We start from the raw sequence: 18,252 nt of genomic DNA, 5'->3' as shown, positions 1-18,252 counted from the left end.
CACATCAACAGCTGTAATTGAATTTAGATTAACCCTTAAAATCTATTTGTTTTCATGATATTATTTACCATTTTGATATTACACATTTTTATGCAAAACAAAATATTCTTACTGTCACACAAAGCTTGACTGATGTTTGATTTTTCATTCGCTTGAGATTTGAAAGCTTTTGCTCGGCCAACACAATTTGCATTAACATTTGTTAAAGTGACGACTGACAAAAAATAAATAAATTATTTGTAATTTCGCTGGCAAGGTAGGGGTAGTCAACGTTGGGCAGTTTATTTATTTACTTTTCGGTTTTTTGTAAAGCTGGCTTTGGAATTGGTTTTGGATTTGCAATAGGTTTTGCGGTGGATGTTCCATTTTTGTTTATCACCTTGAATGGGGTTTCAGTAGCGTTAGCAGACTTTGTATTGATGTCGACAATTGCTTTAGTATTGTTGTTGGGTTTGGGAGTTGTACTATTGACAGCCTCCTCGGTGGTACTGCTATTCTCCGTGCTGCTGCTAAGGCTTTTAACAGCCTTGTTGGTAGGCTTAATGCTAGCTTTAGCTGCAGCCTTCCTGGTAGTGCTCTCTACAGCCTTCATGGTAGGGTTGCCAACAACTTTGCTAGTAGCCTTGATGATAGAGTTGTTTTCAGCCTTGCTGGTAGGGTTGTCCACAACCTTGCTGGTAGCCTTAATGATAGGCTTACTTGCAACCTTCTCGGTAGTGCTTGATTGTTCAGTGGTGGTGGAGGTGGTGCCATAAGGCACAAAAAAGAAGCTGTAAGTAGTTTTCGCAGTGGTTGTCGTCGGTGGTGCCAAAGTGGTTTCCACAGTAGAACTGGTGTATGGTAGACCTGTTGTCGTCGACGTTGTAGGTTTCGGTGTCGTTGTTGTTGTCGTTGTTGTGGTTGTTGTGGTGCTGGGCGGCGTATCGGTGACAGTGCCCACCCCTGGTAAATATACCGACAAGCTGGAGTCGGTAATCTCGTTATAATCCTCACCCACATCGGGTATGTTGTACACACTGTAGGCGTTAACGGCACGCGCTACCGAAACACCCGGATTCACATGGCTTCGGTACTCGTGAAATTGCATTGGCACCGGCGTCGTTGTGCTGGTTGTTGTTGTCGTTCGCGGTGCTTCGGTTCGCGGCAATTGGCTGGTTGTCGTCACTGTCGCTGTCGCTGTGCTGCTCTCGGTCGGTGCAATTGTTGTGCTGCGACGTCTGTACTTGCGTTTGCTCTTCGACTTGGACTTGGACTTGGACTTCAGCTGATGGCAAGGTCCACGGTTGAGAAAGCGTTGAGCTACGTAAAGAAAGCGGATTAGATTTAGAATTTAGAAGAAGACCGACACTCTCGGATGATGATGATGTAACCCACTCTCTTTGCTGACGCATTCACGTCGTCGCACCTCGCACTCATTGGCAAAGGTGACGCCCTGTCCCTGATGTGGTCCGGTCTCGGGTGCCGCACAAATCGGTGCATATTTCGTGGTGCATTTAATGTTCTCACAGTCGGGCATACAACGTGCCAGCTCGGTGGGTTCCAATTCTATGGTTGACGAGAAATGAATCTTGCTCTAGTTTAGGTTTAATTAACTTCCTGCGCTCGCTCACCTGTGCCATATTGAAAGAGCATCTTCATATTTTCCGCCTCCAATTTGCAAATGTTCTCGAAGCGAAAGAATTTCACACCGTTTGTGGCACACACAGGCTCACCGCCTGGCTTGCAATTGGGTTGATAGTCCACATATTGATATTGAAAGGGTCCAAATTGCTCCTGTGTCGGATTATTATTGTTATTTGCATCGCCGGTCACCTGGCCAAAGAGTTTGGCATACTGAGCACCCGCCGCTTGCTCATCATTAAACATCCAGTCACCATTAGCATTGACAGCTGATATCATGGCGAGTATAAAAAGTATTATACTACGAAGTTGTTGTCCTCGAAGTTGTTGCAGTTGTAGTTCCATTGTTATTGATCTCTTTGCTGGTTGCATTTGCTATGATTTCTTCAGAGGCAGCATCAATGCATTTTATAGTGCATCTGATATCTTTTCGATGCACCCAGCGACGTGTGGATATGCATTGTTCTTACACAATCGCTTAACGAGCCAAATGGCATTTTTGCCGTCTCACGACTTTTTCGTTCTCTCCATTCTCCATTCGCCAATCATATTCTTCATTTATTCGCGTGGGTTAATGAACGCAAACAGCTGACCAAAGCACAATTTACGAATTCATTCATTCATTTTCATTTCGCTCTCTTTCGGTTCTTATCTTTAAAAGTAATTAATTCGCTTTTATCTTTACACGCGTTTTCTTTTGCTCCATGATACGCTATTGCGTTGTCATCAGTTGGTAAAGTTGGTCAACTACTGTGATAACACTACTGTTGAATAGCTGATTTTAAAATTGAAATGGAATCATATTTATGGCTACTCTCATAGGTGGCTTTAAAATCGAAATATAATTTTATTGATGGCTTCTTTTATTCGCATAATCATCACAGGTCATTCATAGGTTCATTTATTGAAATTTTTCATCAAATTGTTTGCCAAATTCCAAGCTCTCAATAAATTGCTGAGTTGTGTTTTCCATTTTCACAAACTTACTTCAGTTTTCAAGCACTTTGCCGCGCATTGAGCAGAGACAAGCACCTTTTTGTTGCCATAAAGCTGAGGAGCTTTTTTTGTGGTGAATATGTTAGTTCGCCATCTGAGTTTTCAACCATAAATGTTTTGCTTTGTTTGCAATAATTCTGAAAAGTTTATGGCAAATTCGTTGGCAATAGACCTTTCAATGATTGCACCTTGGCTTGTTTACCGCACTTGCAAATTATGCAAAACAATATTTTGTTGTTGTGCAATATCTGTTTTTATGTTTTTGTTTTTCCGTATTCGCACAGTCGTAGTTTTCAATGGCGACCAATTAATTATGCTAAATAGCTGGCAAAATTCGCAACACAAACAAATTTCGCGATTGCAATACAATCCGCACACAATCTGTAAATCCCAATGGCTGTGTTTTGACCCCTCCTGCCCCCTACCACCCCCTCCTGTGTGTGTGTATAGAGCTCATTAAGGATGCAATTTACGTGGTGTGACCTTTTGATTTTGGTTCGTCTCGAGTTACGTGACGTTTGGCAACAATAAAATGCAAATTTTCATTTTTCTTTTTTTAATATCTTTATTCGACATTAGTGTTATTTTAATAAAATGCATATTTACATTCTCTATTTTTATTTGCGATCTTTTTTCGATTATTAATACTGTTTATTTTTCAATATCGCCAACACTGCGTTGCTAATTACTTATCACAAAGGGGGGAAAAGTTTTTGCATCGAGGTACCGATCTGCGGGATTTAGTGCAATAATTTAGTCTGGTCACACTTTTTCTCTCTCTCTCTCTCATTGACTTACTTTGAAAAACTTTTTTTGATTCATTGTTTAATTCATGTTCCTCTTTTGGAAGCCAACTTCGCGTCCTTTTTTAAGAGGACGTGGTACCAACCAACAGAGTGCTAAATATCGATATGAAAATTCGAGAATTCATACCAACCAAAGCTTGTTCTAATCCAATTCAAATGTGTATTATGTATGCATTAGATATAATATTGTATTATGTATGCCATTAATCTATATGCATAGAAACATTTTACCCTAAACATCTAAAAATGGAGCGAATTTAAAATTGACTTTCGTTGCACAAGCCCAACTTGTTGTACTCACCTATATATATATGTATATATATATGTATATATATATATATATTTTTCTTAATATTAATCGACGTAATCAGCAGCGCCCTAGAATAATTAAGGCTTGGTATCGTCCAGATCAATTAATGCATCTGCATCATGCACTTATTTCAATGAACAATCATTTTATTGTTCTGTATATTTACTATTAATAGTAGGGACTTGTTGAACTCTTAAATGTAAAAAACATTCAAATGGCACTTACCAAGTGTGCGAAAACTGAAAGAAAAAAGATAAAAGCAAATTATTAGACTAAAATAAACGAAGAAGTATAATATATCAATACCCATTTTCAAGTTGAAATATTCATCGACCAATTAAAATTCGAGTATCTGATTAAACACACACAATTTTGTTAACAAAAAAGAGAACAAAAAAAAAAACATTTTTTCTCAGCAAAAAAAAAAACAAAATAAAGAAAAAAAATTTCGAGCCAAAAATCTTAGTTGTTTCCCAGACGAGCTCTGGGAGCAAACTGAATAATAATATTGAGCTCTGGGGGCTCATCGAACTAAATCTCGATTCAAGGCTGACTAGATCAAAATCCTTAAAAAAAATTCAAGGCAAACTAGATGCAAAAGTTGCAATGCAAAAGCCATAGACAAAATAAGCAATGTTTGCTTATTGTTATCATTTTTTATGATTTTATATATTCATTTTGTATATCAAGCCAGCTAATGATTTTTTACATAAATTTGAAAAACATTATGTATCGGTAATTGTTATTTCTTATGTTTATTTGCTATGAAGCCTGAACTGATGATTTGTTTTAATAAATTATGCTTCAATAGCTAGCTTCAGCTAGTTTTGGGAGTCTAAACGGAAGCCATCAAATAAATTACGAGTACCTCATGAGGCGCATATCGTAATGAAATGTTGTAGGCATAGACAACCCCAAAAAACTTGAACACACACAAATACAGAAAAATGGGAAAACGGGAGAGAAAAAGGATGATGTTTGGAAGCATCTCATGATGATGTTAACAACCCCCAAACAGGCAATCGATCATTATGCGCCCAACCACACAAAAAAATGGAAACCCCACCCATGGTAATGCTGTGCTCCCCATAAATTGTATGAATTATTTAAATATTGATTTATTAGTTGAAATTTTACATCTAATTTAATAGGCCGCAAAAGAAAGAAAACGTAGACGGCTACACTTCAAATTTGAAGTTGAATTTATGCGTTTTATGGAAGGCGTAGAGTGTAATAATAATAATAATAATAATAATAATAATAATAATAATAATAATATAATAATAATAATAATAATAATAATAATAATAATAATAATAATAATAATAATAATAATAATAATAATAATAATAAATAAAAATAATAATAATAATAATAATAATAATAATAATAATAATAATAATAATAATAATAATAATAATAATAATAATAATAATAATGATGATAATAATAATAATAATAATAATAATAATAATAATAATAATAATAATAATAATAATAATAATAATAATAATAATAATAATAATAATAATAATAATAATAATAATAATAATAATAATAATAATAATAATAATAATAATAATAATAATAATAATAATAATAATAAGTATGTAAGCAATAAGAGAGTGTGGCATAAATGGAAAATGAAATGCGAGGTCGTCGTCAAGCCTTTGACAAGCGAGCGACTGAAACATGGCCGCAGATTGTTACAAGTGTTGTTCTTGTTTCTCTGTCGACTGTTGGGCTAAATGAAAACTCGTTTATTAATCTCAATCCGAGAGTGTGTGTGTGTGTGTGTGTGTATGTTTGTCAGTGTATGTGAGGCTTACCCTCTTTCAGCTCTCTCTGTGGCTGTGGCAAACAAACAAAAGCAAACATGATGCCGCTTTTGGCTCAGAAATCTCATGGTCAAAAAGCGCACAACACATATGCAAGGACACAACACACATACACACACACACACACACACACACACACACACACACACACACACACACATAGGCGAGTATGCAAAGTTTATCCAACGTCCGTTTTGCACATTAATTTACTGACCTTTTTGCGCCTTTTCTGCATAGTTCGCCTACTGTGCGAGCTTCTGCCCTCCCAACCTCCCAACTTCCCCTCGCTTCCCTTGCGCGTCCAATCACAGCTACCTAGACTTCACATGACTGGACTTGTGGCACACACTCACACACACACACAAACACACACGCACACAACTCGAACTCGAACTCGACCGTGTCGCCACACAGCGAGCGGCGTCTCTTTGGGTTTAACAAAATGCGGTTAACTGAAAATGCGCTCAAGTGAGACAGCAACATCTGTTCGCTGTTAGCGAGCGCGCACAGAGCGAAAGAGTGAAAGAGAGAGAGCGAGAAGGAGATACTGAGCCATGGGGCTGCCATCGGTTTTTCGGGTGCTGCCCATTCGCATGTTCACATATTACAACGGTATGATGAATGTGTGACATTTTTGCAGCAGCTCGCTTGTTTGTTTATTGTTTGCGTATGCTACTTTTACTTTACCCTGCCCTCTCTCTCTCTCTCACTCATTCTCTCTCTCCCTCCCTGTGATGCGGTCTTTGCTGTTTGCTGCTGCCTTCGTCACTTTGTGCTACCCTATATAGTATATAGAGTGTGGCTCAGAAATGCGAAGCGCATGAATTGTAAACACACATTTTCGAGTTGCGTTTGATTGCGATTTTCTGTCTCCAATTTATTGCGTTGCATTTGCAGTTCTATTCAGTTCAGTTGCACTATTGCCTTGAAAAACCACAACCAACAAAAATTTAATTTTGAACATATTTCCAACAGTCCAAAGCCAAGAATTCATATTAGTTCTGTGCATGCTTTTATCATATCTCAAAATTCATTGGTCTTTCATTAATATTAAGTTAGCACACATGTTTGCTCTTTACTCTAAGATATTGTTTAACAAATACAAATACAAAACTTGCTATACAAAATATCTTTGCATTTTTAAATTTCTACCATTTACACAGCTTTTGATTGTTAGTTAATAATATCCAACATAAAAACGATATGCTAACTGTATTTTGTATCATTGTATGGGCAATAAACACGTTTAATTCTCTCTTATTAGCAAACAAATGAGGCAAGTATTGCACGCATTCATGCATTTCCAATCACTTCAGTGAGTGGAGTCAGCCAAGCTCGTGATTCGTTTTTGATTTGCATTCATCACAACGTATCCGAATGACACGCCCAACTCTTTGGTCAGTTGAAGTTTAAGGGCATCTTTGGCTGCACTTATGACAGCCTTAAGTAATAATAGTATATACGTATGTAGATATATTTTATCAAACATCAAACACTGTTTAACACTGCTGCGAATGCATTTTGTCTGCGAAAACATGTAACTTGATATAAGGCTAAAGACAAAGACGGCTTCGAATATGTTTAACAATGTTTGCTTTGTTAAACATATTTGCGACGACTTTGTATTCGAGTTGCATTTTAATTGTGAACAATGCAAATGCTGTAAATGAATCATTAAGTAATTAAAATCAACAACACAAGAACACTAACATATTTCTGGCATGTACAATTAGTCCAATTATGGCGACTTCAAGTCAAGTCCACACTCAGTTGCTTGATTTGGTCAAGGAGAAGAGCGCATTTTGTTTGAAAGGGGTTTGCTTCTCTTTGAGCATCAAGTTTCGAATTAAATAAATGCTGCAGTTGCACTAATTGGTGTTGCAATTCAATCATTTAGCTCAGTTAATTAATGATGCAAGCTTAGAAGAGCTCTTTTCATTCGGACTCGCAACAATTTTTGGTAAATCACTAATATATACATAAAGTACTTTTTGATTGGTTTTGAATGAAACGTAAATGCTTTGCAGAGGACTATACATGTTAAAAGAGGTAAGATAAATATACCAAAATATACTAAAATATAACAACGGTAATATTAATTATATAGATAGACATTAGTCATAAATTATGGCAAATTAAAATTCCATTATATTATATATTTTGTATATAGATATAGTACTACATAATTCTTAAGATGTATCGAATGAATATACCAACGGTTATATACCGAAATATACCAAAGGTTATATTTGATATATAAAGATAGTATCACATTTTGCTCAAAATATACCAGTGGTTATATTTATTATATAAATACAGCAGTAGCTTACCAAAATATACTAAAATATATCAACGGTTATATACTACTACCTTCAAAATATACCATAGAGTACAAAATATATCAAATTGTCTAATCGCAAGCAAATTTGAAAAAGTCAACAATACAAAAGTTTTAATTATTATGTATAAAACATTAAGTTTATGCACTACTAGTTTTTTTTGTTGTTTATTTAATTATTTACCAGTTCTATTCTAAATGGTGATACTGCCTTGCATAACTTTATCTGCTTGCAATACCCTCTGTCATAGTTGATACAAACAAGCAAAAAAAAAATTAAAGGGAAAACGTATAAACTTGCAGTATTCTCAAAGAACAAACTTTAGCTTCGGGCTTCAGAATTTGCCGCACGTGGCCATCTGAGTGTGTGTGCGTGGGGTGGTTTAATAAATTGTATCTTCTTTGTGAAGCCAACATACACACACACACACACACACACACACACGTACGCATCGGCATATGTAGATTTCCATAGACCACCCGGACTTTTCAATTTTCAGTAGCGGTTAAGCAATAAACTTTCACAGCTTTCACAGTTTGTGTGTGTGTTTGTTGACAGCTCCTCCTTCCTTTGAAGACTTTGTTGATCGACAACTTTCGCCAAATATATCCAACTTTGTTGTGTAGTTGCAATCTTTATTCCCATACAATTTAATGCATTCATGTCTTTGCATACCAAATTTGTTGCATACTATATGTTAGTTAGTTATCGGATTCAGAGGTATCCATTGCATTGTCATCATAATCTTCTTACACTTCCATTCGATCATCGATGTTGTATCCATTGGTTCATCCTCGATGTCCACATCAATGAGCTCTGCTTGTGTTTGCTTTTGAAGTGATTTCTGTGGCTGATTCGGATATGCAACCAGCTTTTAACACATTATGCAGCAACTTTTCCAATGGATTTTCTTTGTGGAATTAACGGCAAATGCAAATGGTTTCTGTTTTTGGCTTCTTACGCACTTGACTGTGCTCTTCATATAAATATCATATTGTAGTGAAATGTTGTTTGATTGGTTTTGATAAGTAAACTCAGTTTGCATCGAGTACAAGTTATTGAAATAACTATTTATGCAAAGCAAGTGCAATAAAGCTAAAAACTTTGTGACTAAAAATAAAAGCAAGCTGATCGATAGCTTACTTAACGTCTTGATAAAGAGTTCTAGCCAAAATATTTCGGAAATTATTTTGCTCACACTTTTTCCTGTGGTTAGCTTTCACAGCTCTTGGCAATATTTTGCAACACCTTAAATTGTGTTAAATGAGATTAATTAAATCAATAAAGTATTTAGCCAGCACGTTGAAGTTGCAATACAGTCTTGTTTCTTTTTTTTTTTTGAGAAAACTTTTTCAGGGTTTTGCATGTGTGGAAAGGAAAGGAGGAATCGAGGCTGAGTACACAGCAGCCACAAATAATTTAGGACTATGCCTTTTTTGGCTGTTCATTGTTAAGCAGTCTCCAATTCCACTCCACCTCTTTGTGCTCTTTACCTATGGGGTAGAAGGGTATTACAACCTACAGGAGATGTTTGTAACGTGCAAAAGTGGGTATGTTCGACCTCATAAAATCGAGATTATATAGCCATGCGCGTATATCTGTCTGTCTAGCTGAAATAACGATTTGTTGGTAATCTGGTATATTTTCACTATTCTATGGTATATTTTAAAGGTAATAGTATATTTTTAAGGTAAATAGTATATTTTGTACTGTATATTTTTAAGGTATTACTATCAATACACTGGTACTGGTACTAGTTTTAGTATTTCTTTGGTATATTATCTTGACATAATAATACAAAGCTGATTGGCTTTAGTTGTTAATTTAGTATATTTTGTACTCTATGGTATATTTTAAAGGTATTAGTATATCAATACACTATTACCGATACTAGTTTTAGTATTTCTTTGGTATATTTAGTTGGCGTAATGATTCAAAGGGGAAGCCAGCATATATCCAAGTCGAGCACACTCGACTGTAACTTTCTTTTATTCGTGTTTTTTCTTCTGTCTCGCCTTGCCTTGCCTTTATTGTGCTTTTAATTTCAATTCTAATTTCACACGAAAACTTTTGTCCAGTTCTGGGGACTGGACTTGATTGTGGTGTTGTTGTGGACACTGCAAAACTTTTGTCGTTTGTTCTCGACAACTTTTTCTCTGTGTGCGTGTCAAGTCTTGTCGTGTCTAGGCGTTTGCCTTTGATTTTATGCCACATTCTTGTTGTTGTTGTTGTCGTTCCGATTGCGGTAAATGATAATACATAATGCTACCGCACTCGCTTCATTGTTTGCTATGGGATTCCGTTTCACTTATTTTTAGTCCTTATTTTACTATTTTATACCTTTTTCCATACGCTCCACGGCTTAAGCTAATGGTGCTGCTTTAGTTCCAGCTTCAAATCCATTTTGCAGCTCCTGTTTGAAACTCTTGGTGCAAATCCTCTTCGTTCAATGCTAAGTGACAGCTGTCGCTTTTCCAAGCACCGCATCGAGTGCAATTAGTGATCCGACTGGGTAAATAAATAGTAAAACTATTTTGTGGGCACATCGCAACACGCAGCATCGACATTGACATTGCCACAAAATTTATTGACAAGTGAATTGCAACTAAATATATTTTGTAGTACATTGTGTAAAGTTCACAGCTTGAAGTATTTGAATTCTAGCCAGTTTCATTCCCCAAATTTCTCCTTGCTTGGTTCTGAGTTAAGATAGAAATCTACAGTCGAGTGTGCTCGACTGTAAGATACCCGCTATCCAAGCAGTGCGGAATTTCTTTAAAAATATACCAAATAAATTTACCACAAAAATACTAGGAATATACCAAAGACTATATTTGGCATATTTCAAATTATACCATGGAAAGCAAAATATACCAGATTGTCTTACGAAGCAACTAAGATCCGTAGTAAGTGGGCGTTTTTCTCCATAAAAAAGTATTTCTTAATTAAATTCCACAACTTATCTGAAGAGTTGCTATTATATGTACCAAAATTCGCAACCTAGCATTGAAATTACGTTTCTATTCGATAGTGGGTATAAAAAATGGTCGAAATTAAATCTTTAGTTTAACGTTTAATGGTAACTTCACTTAAGCAATCATTTTGACATCTTTCTAATTTAATTTATACGCAGGTTGCAAAGCGCTTTATTAGAACATCAAGGGTCTCTTATAGTCAAATTAACTGCTGCTTTCTTACTTGTTATAAAACTATCATTTGCAATTTGCAAAGCCGTGAAGCTTATAAACTGCTTCTTGCCCGGCAATGCTGTTGTTTATTATACTTTAATTCTTCATGGGTTTTAAATCTGTTTACCAACTTAACGCACACTTCGTTTTGTCATTATTGCATTGTTTCTTAATGCAGCACTCTCACGGTGATACAGCTCTATTTTTCTAGGGTAGCAATAGTATATTAATATATTAAGTATGCTTTTGCTATAATTTAGTATTTAGTGGTATATTTTAAATGACGGCAGTCGTGTCCAAGTTGCATCGGTTACAATATGGTTTATTTTGCTCTATATGGTATATTTGAAAAGCAGTAGTATATTAATATACTAAATATACTTTTTGGTATTTATCGATATATTTATTTGGCATATTTTAACAGTGATATCGCACAGTTTTTCTGTTATAGAAAATGCATAACGGGTATATTTTGTACACTATGATATATTTGAATAGCAGTCGTATATTAATATACCAAATATACTTTTTGGTATTTGTCGGTATATTAATTCGGTATATTTTAGCGGTGATATCGCACAGTTTTTCTGTTATAGAAGATGTATAACGGGTTTATTTTGCTCTATATGGTATATTTGAAAAGCAGTAGTATATTAATATACTAAATATACTTTTTGGTATTTATTGATATATTTATTTGGCATATTTTAACAGTGATATCGCACAGTTTTTCTGTTATAGAAAATGCATAACGGGTATATTTTGTACACTATGGTATATTTGAAAAGCAGTAGTATATTAATATACCAAATATATTTGCATTATATATATTTGAAAAGCAGTAGTATATTATTATTCTAAATATGGTATTTTTTGGTATTTGTCGGTATATTAATGCGGTATATTTTAGCGGTAATACCGCACAGTTTTTGCTATAATTTGGTATTTAGTGGTATATTTTAAATAACGGCAAACGTGCCCAAGTTGCATCGGTTACAATGTGGTTTATTTTGCTCTATATGGTATATTTGAAAAGTAGTAGTATATTAATATACTAATATACCTTTTGGTATTTATCGGTATATTTCACCAGTATAACGCACAGTTTTTCTGTTATAGAAAATGCATAAATGGTATATTTTGTACACTATGGTATATTTGCATAGCAGTAGTATATTAATATAACAAATATATTTGTATTATATAAATATATTTGAAAAGCAGTAGTATATTAATATACTAAATATGGTTTTTGGTATTTGTCGGTATATTAATTCAGTATATTTTAGCGGTGATACCGCACTCGACTGTAGCTTTCATACTTGCTCAAATTGACGCTCAGTGTTGTCTACTCTAGTCTGTAATTGTAATTCCAGAGTTTCATTTTATCCTACACGAGGCTACTAAGATAGAAAGAGGCCCAGTGAGAGAGAGAGAGAGAGAGAGAGAGAGAGTCAGAGGCGAATGTGTCTGGCAGACATTACAATATACATATGTACATAAATATTATAGCAGTTAATACAAGCAACACACGGCCAGAGAAAGACACAAACACACAGTAACCAAGGACTTCCTGTTTAGCAGATGCTTTGCCAGCCATCTTGGCGCCACAGTAAACAAGTCAAGAGAGAGATGTAGAGACAGACAGAGAGAGACAGAAACAGAGAGAGATAGAGCGAGCTGTGTGTGTGTGTGTTTGGGAGTCTGCTTGCCACATCCAACTATGCCACAACAACGACAATAATAACAGCAATGACAACAAGTAAAAGCGTCACAATCGCATACCCTGTAATAAATGAATGTAAGAGTTGCTACGCAAAACAGACAGTGCCTCAAAATGAAATGCTGAACAAATTTCTACGATTTTATATTTCTCAAAATACTATTTAATAATGCAGTAAATGAACTTTTGATATGGAAAATAGATTGCAATCTGTTCAGCTCTATTTCAGCATTTTTACGCAGTATTACAGCAACAATATGAGAACCGGAAGCGAGGCATATTTTCCGCTTAAAATGCCACAATATGTTGACTTCAACCAGTGACAACGGCAACAGCGAGCAGCAGCGAGAAGCAACAATTTATTTATTTTTATTTTATTTCTTTGGCTCCGCTTTATTGTTGCCTCTTTATTGTTGTAGTTGCTGTTGTTTTTCTGGTTTTTCGTTTGTCATAAAAGCCTTGCCAACAACGTTAGCACACCTTTTGCGATGCTGAGAAACCTTCAACGGCGTTATAAAGTCAAAATAAATAAATACCACATAAAGGGAATGCGTGTGCGTATACACAAAAAAAAAAAAAAAAAAAAAAAAAAATAAATAAATAAAACTTAATATTAAACGTTCATTTTAATGTCGACAACTGTCGCAGGCAGGCAGCAACGCATCAACTAAGCAGCTTTAACAGCTGCACAAAGAAATCAAAGGCTAAGTCGACCTGGTTTAGTTGGCTCTACTTTAAACCTTTCTTTTGTATAAAATCACACTTTTGTAGTGCTTAAACATTAGGTTAAATCATAATAGTATTTATGTTTAAGTTAAAGCAGCAAATTTAGCATTTCTAAAAGACAATATTCAGTTTGCTTTGAATGACAATTTGGTAAAAATTTTGAGCGTTATGGTATATTTTGGAGGTAATAATATATCAATATACCAAATACCAAATATATATTAAATAACTTGAGTGAAATGAAAACAAGAGTTTGTTGAAAAGTGTCAAAAAAAAAAGAAACAAGAAAGACAGCTAAAGTTTAGTTTGCTCGACTGTGAGAAACGGTGCAGTATTCATTTTAAAATATACCAAATTAATATACCAAAGTCTATATTTGGTCCATTGATATAGACTGTATATTGCAACTGCAACTGTGTTGATGCTGGACAGTGAATCAAATTGAGCATAGAACTTCACTTTGAAATGAAGAGAGTCTCTACAGCACTTGAGTTAAGTTTAGTCCACTTTAGCGCACTACAATCAATCAATATGGTTCATTGGGCAAGGGTCAACGGCTCAACGAAAACGCGACTTGTGGTTTAATTTGGTCAATTGCAAAGCTGCGGTAATGTATTACGATACGAGTATATATTTTCTTGAAGCATCCTCTCAATTAGCGCGCCAATCAAATGACCAAAACAGCCACAATTGATGCCACTCGAAACTCAGTTACCTTTGCGGCTAAAAGTGCAACACACAGAGAGTAAAAAGAAAATAGTACATAAGCATCTTTAGCTGAACATTTTGTAATATTCTCACACAATTTGTTTGGCACAAGTTTGATATCAGGAAAGTAATTGACAAGACATTTTTATGCCAGTATCAAAGGCTGACTACCAGGCAGACAGCTATGTATGCTATGCACACAACAGTAAAGTAAATTATGAAACGAACTTCCGTCTGTGTCTTTGGCAGTTACAAGTTGTTGTTGTCAGTGAGACACACACACACATACACGTCTTGGCATTTTAAATGAATTAAGTTGAGAGCTGGAATTGGCTCAAGGGATTCCCAACTATTTGGTATTTATTATGAGTGCTCTGAGACAGCTTGCCAAAAACTGCAATTGCAAGCAGCTGAAACTTTTTACCAAACACGAAGTCAATCAAAAGTCGGTTTTCAACGCTGAAAAAAATCAAACAAACATTTCGAAAATTTTATACCCGCTACCCATTGGGTAGAAGGGTATTATAACGAGGCATCTCCGACCCTATAAAGTATATATATTATTGATCAGTATCAATAGCCGAGACAATCTAGCCTTGTCCGTCTGTTTGTCTGTCCGTCTGTCCGTATGAAACTCTGGATCTCAGAGACTATAAGAGATAGAGCTATAATTTTTTTTTCGACAGCATTTGTTATGTTTGCACGCAGATCAAGTTCGTTTCAAATTTTTGCCACGCCCACATCCGCCCCGCAAATCAAAAAAAATCAAGTAACAAGCGTAGTTTTAAAGCTAGATTTTTTGGTGTATATAATAATAACTATAGTATTTATAATTCCTGAAAATTTGGTTACGATCAGATACAAATTGTGGAAGATATTAAAGAAATACTTTTGTATGGGCAAAAACGCCTACTTACTAGGGGTCTTAGTTGCTTTGGCTGACAATCTGGTACATTGTGCCGTCTATGGTATATTTTGAATGGTGTACTAAGTCGATATACCAAACATACCATTTGGTATATTTTTAGTATTTTTAGTATATTTTGCAAATGATACCGCAATATTTTGCGTTTATTAAAAGTGGGTAGCGGGTATCTCACAGTCGAGCACACTCGACTGAAACTTTCTTACTTGTTAATTCTAATTTAAACTTTCTTTAAATTATATTCGAAATTTTATGCATCGCTCAAACTAAAATAAAATATGTAAAATATGATATATTTTATCAGCTAACCTAATTCAAAGATACTCGTATACAGAAAATACGTTTTACACGCGCTCGTTAGCATAGCAAATGGAAAATTCATGCGCAATTGAGAAGTGGCAAAAAGTTTGTACCCGCTTCTCAGGAAAGTCTGCCGATATCTGGCACTAATTATAGCCCACTTAAGTCGATGCACTAATGCCGTAGAGCCTTTTGAGTTCGCTTTCTGCCTGGTTTTCTGCCTTCTGCGTGTAATCAACTTAAGCTCGCCTCTTTTCTATGTGAATGCTAAAATATTCTTGGAATTGCAGAAGCTGCTTCTGTTTCTATTTCTGCTGTTGTTGGTGTTGTTGTTGTTGTTACTTCTGGGGGCTTCGTTTGGCATTTGCGTTGGGCTTTGGGCTTTGTTTTAGGCCTCAGCTGTTGTAAACTAATTAGGTTTCCAAAATGCGATTCTAATTAATGCAATATGCATTTCATAGCTAGAGAGCTGTCATATTGCTTGTCTAATGTTGTTTTGCCAGCTGCAGACAGCTGCAGATTCATATCGAGTTGCACAAAAGCAAGCAAAGCAAGCGACTGTGAATCGCAGCAAAAGTAAGTGAGATAGTTATATGATAATATATATGTACATAGATATCTGCACATATTATCATATAATTCACCAACATAATATACCAAAATGTACCAAAATGTATAGCTGGTATATGGTTATAGAAAGAGATGTAGTCAAGAGAGCCTGTATGTATGATGTACTATAGCTACAGTGCGGTATTATCATGTAAATATACCGAAATATTCCATAATACCTGAAATATTGATATAATATAATATAATAAGTAACCATACCAAATTAATATATCAAAATGTACCATATATAGCTGATATGTTGATATAAAATTATATGATATCTGCTATAGTGCGGTGTTATCATGTAAATATACCATATTAATATACCAAAAATATACCGAAATGTACCAAAATGTATCAAAATGTATAGCTGGTATATGGTTATAAAAAGATATGTAGTCGATGGTAGTATTATATCTGGTTCGGTGCGGTATTATCATGTAAATATACCGAAATAATATACCAAAAAATACGAAAATGTACCAAATTATATGGTATATTAAATTATTATGGTATATTGATATGCAAATTTATGTAGTCTAGTGTGTTTGGCTGTATGATATCTGCTATAGTGCGGTATTATCATGTAAATATACCAAATCTATATACGGAAAAAATACTGCAATATACCAAAATGTATAGCTGGTATATTGTTATAGAAAGATATGTAGTCGATGGTACTCGGCAATATGATATCTGCTTCGGTGCTGTATTATCAGGTAAATATACCAAAGCAATGCCAGAAAAATACTGAAATGTACCAACATGTATAGCTAGTATGTTGTTATTATGTCAACAATAATATGATATTTGCTACAATGCGGTATTATCATATAAATATACCAAAATAATATACCAAACTGTGTCAAAATGAATAGCTGGTATATTGATATAAAAAAAAATGTAGTCGAGAGTGCCTGCATGTATGGTGTATGCTACAGTGCGGTATTATCATGTAATTGTACCGAAATATACAATAATAGCTGGTATATTGATATGATATAATATAATATAATATGTAAATATACCAAATTAATATACCAAAAATATCGAAATTTGCCATAATATACCATATGGCTGGAATATTGATGTAATATAATATGATATCTGCTACAGTGCGGTATTATTATGTAAATATACCATATTAATATACCAAAAATATACCAAAATATACCGAAATATGCCAACATGTATCGCTATTGATATAAAAAGTGCTGTCTCTTCTTAGAGAATTCACTTAGCTTTATTGTATGCATATACCATATTCCCATTTATTTAGTATGTATTTTATATAAAGAGTTAAGACTAAATACATTAAGAAAAACTGTCGTAAAAAGGCAACTTAATCAACCTGCGGCAAATGGGAAAAAGTTTTGGGCTTCGAATTCCATTTTTGGTTGAAAATCTTAGCAGTTTTCATTGCACACATAACAAGCATTAATACACCTTAAACTAATTTCAATGACATCAAAAATACTAATAAATGGAAATGTGTTTTTCTTTCGTTTTGCAGTCAAAAAACACTTTTTTTTGTCGTCATTCTATTAGCAAAAGACAAACATAAATTGATAAAAATATCGCATATCAATTGACAACAATTTAGTTCATTTTCAGTTCAAAGTTTGTTGCAATAAATGAAGCAAGTTGTCATCGCAAAAGCGAGTTACGTGAATCTACATTTCTACTCAGCATTTGCAATCGATGCGTGACTCTGAATCATCTCAATTTAATTAACATCTCGTCGGGGCAATAACATATTTGTATGTAAATAGATTTATTTATTTTAGATAGTGTTGTGTGTGTGTGTGTGTGTTTGTTAAATGGCAGTGCCAATGCATTCAAGTGAAAAGAACATCCTAAAGCATTACATATGCATTTTGCACATTTAATTGATATGCGACCAAATCAATTTATTAAAAGCCCTAAAAACTGTTTCACACTGTTGACATGTCATGGAATGCCAAACAACTAATGGACAATTTCTAAGCTCAAAATGCAATGGAATATATCAAATAAATTGTTGCATTTATGCCACAAAGTGTCCACATAATATGCTTTCTATAAAATAGAGTAAACATTAAATGAAATAGAAAAGGTTCCCGAATGAATGAAGAAAACTGCAATATGGTAAATGATAATAAATTATTTTGAAATCAAATAAGTT

General features: G+C 34.5%; 1 protein-coding gene and 1 long non-coding RNA gene across 2 annotated transcripts; both read right to left on the bottom strand.

Moving 5' to 3' along the window:
* Window positions 1-289: 289 nt before the first annotated feature.
* On the bottom strand, window positions 290-2,142 carry LOC117574569 (mucin-5AC). The gene is made up of 3 exons (XM_034258457.2): window positions 1,611-2,142; window positions 1,375-1,545; window positions 290-1,299 (listed from the first exon to the last, which is right to left on the bottom strand). The coding sequence occupies exons 1-3, from the start codon at window positions 1,990-1,992 to the stop codon at window positions 290-292; spliced, it is 1,563 nt and encodes a 520-aa protein (XP_034114348.1). The 5' UTR covers window positions 1,993-2,142.
* Window positions 2,143-3,217: 1,075 nt separating this feature from the next.
* LOC117574582 (uncharacterized) lies at window positions 3,218-4,224 on the bottom strand. Its single transcript, XR_004572795.2, has 5 exons — window positions 4,039-4,224; window positions 3,958-3,971; window positions 3,724-3,897; window positions 3,415-3,662; window positions 3,218-3,347 (listed from the first exon to the last, which is right to left on the bottom strand). It is a non-coding gene; the product is annotated as an uncharacterized LOC117574582 (long non-coding RNA).
* Window positions 4,225-18,252: the final 14,028 nt, after the last annotated feature.

Source organism: Drosophila albomicans, chromosome X (genome assembly GCF_009650485.2).
Source record: "Drosophila albomicans strain 15112-1751.03 chromosome X, ASM965048v2, whole genome shotgun sequence".
In the NCBI taxonomy this organism is placed as follows: domain Eukaryota; kingdom Metazoa; phylum Arthropoda; class Insecta; order Diptera; family Drosophilidae; genus Drosophila; species Drosophila albomicans.
Note: the sequence above shows the minus strand (reverse complement) of the source record. Positions and strands in the feature narration are given on the sequence as shown.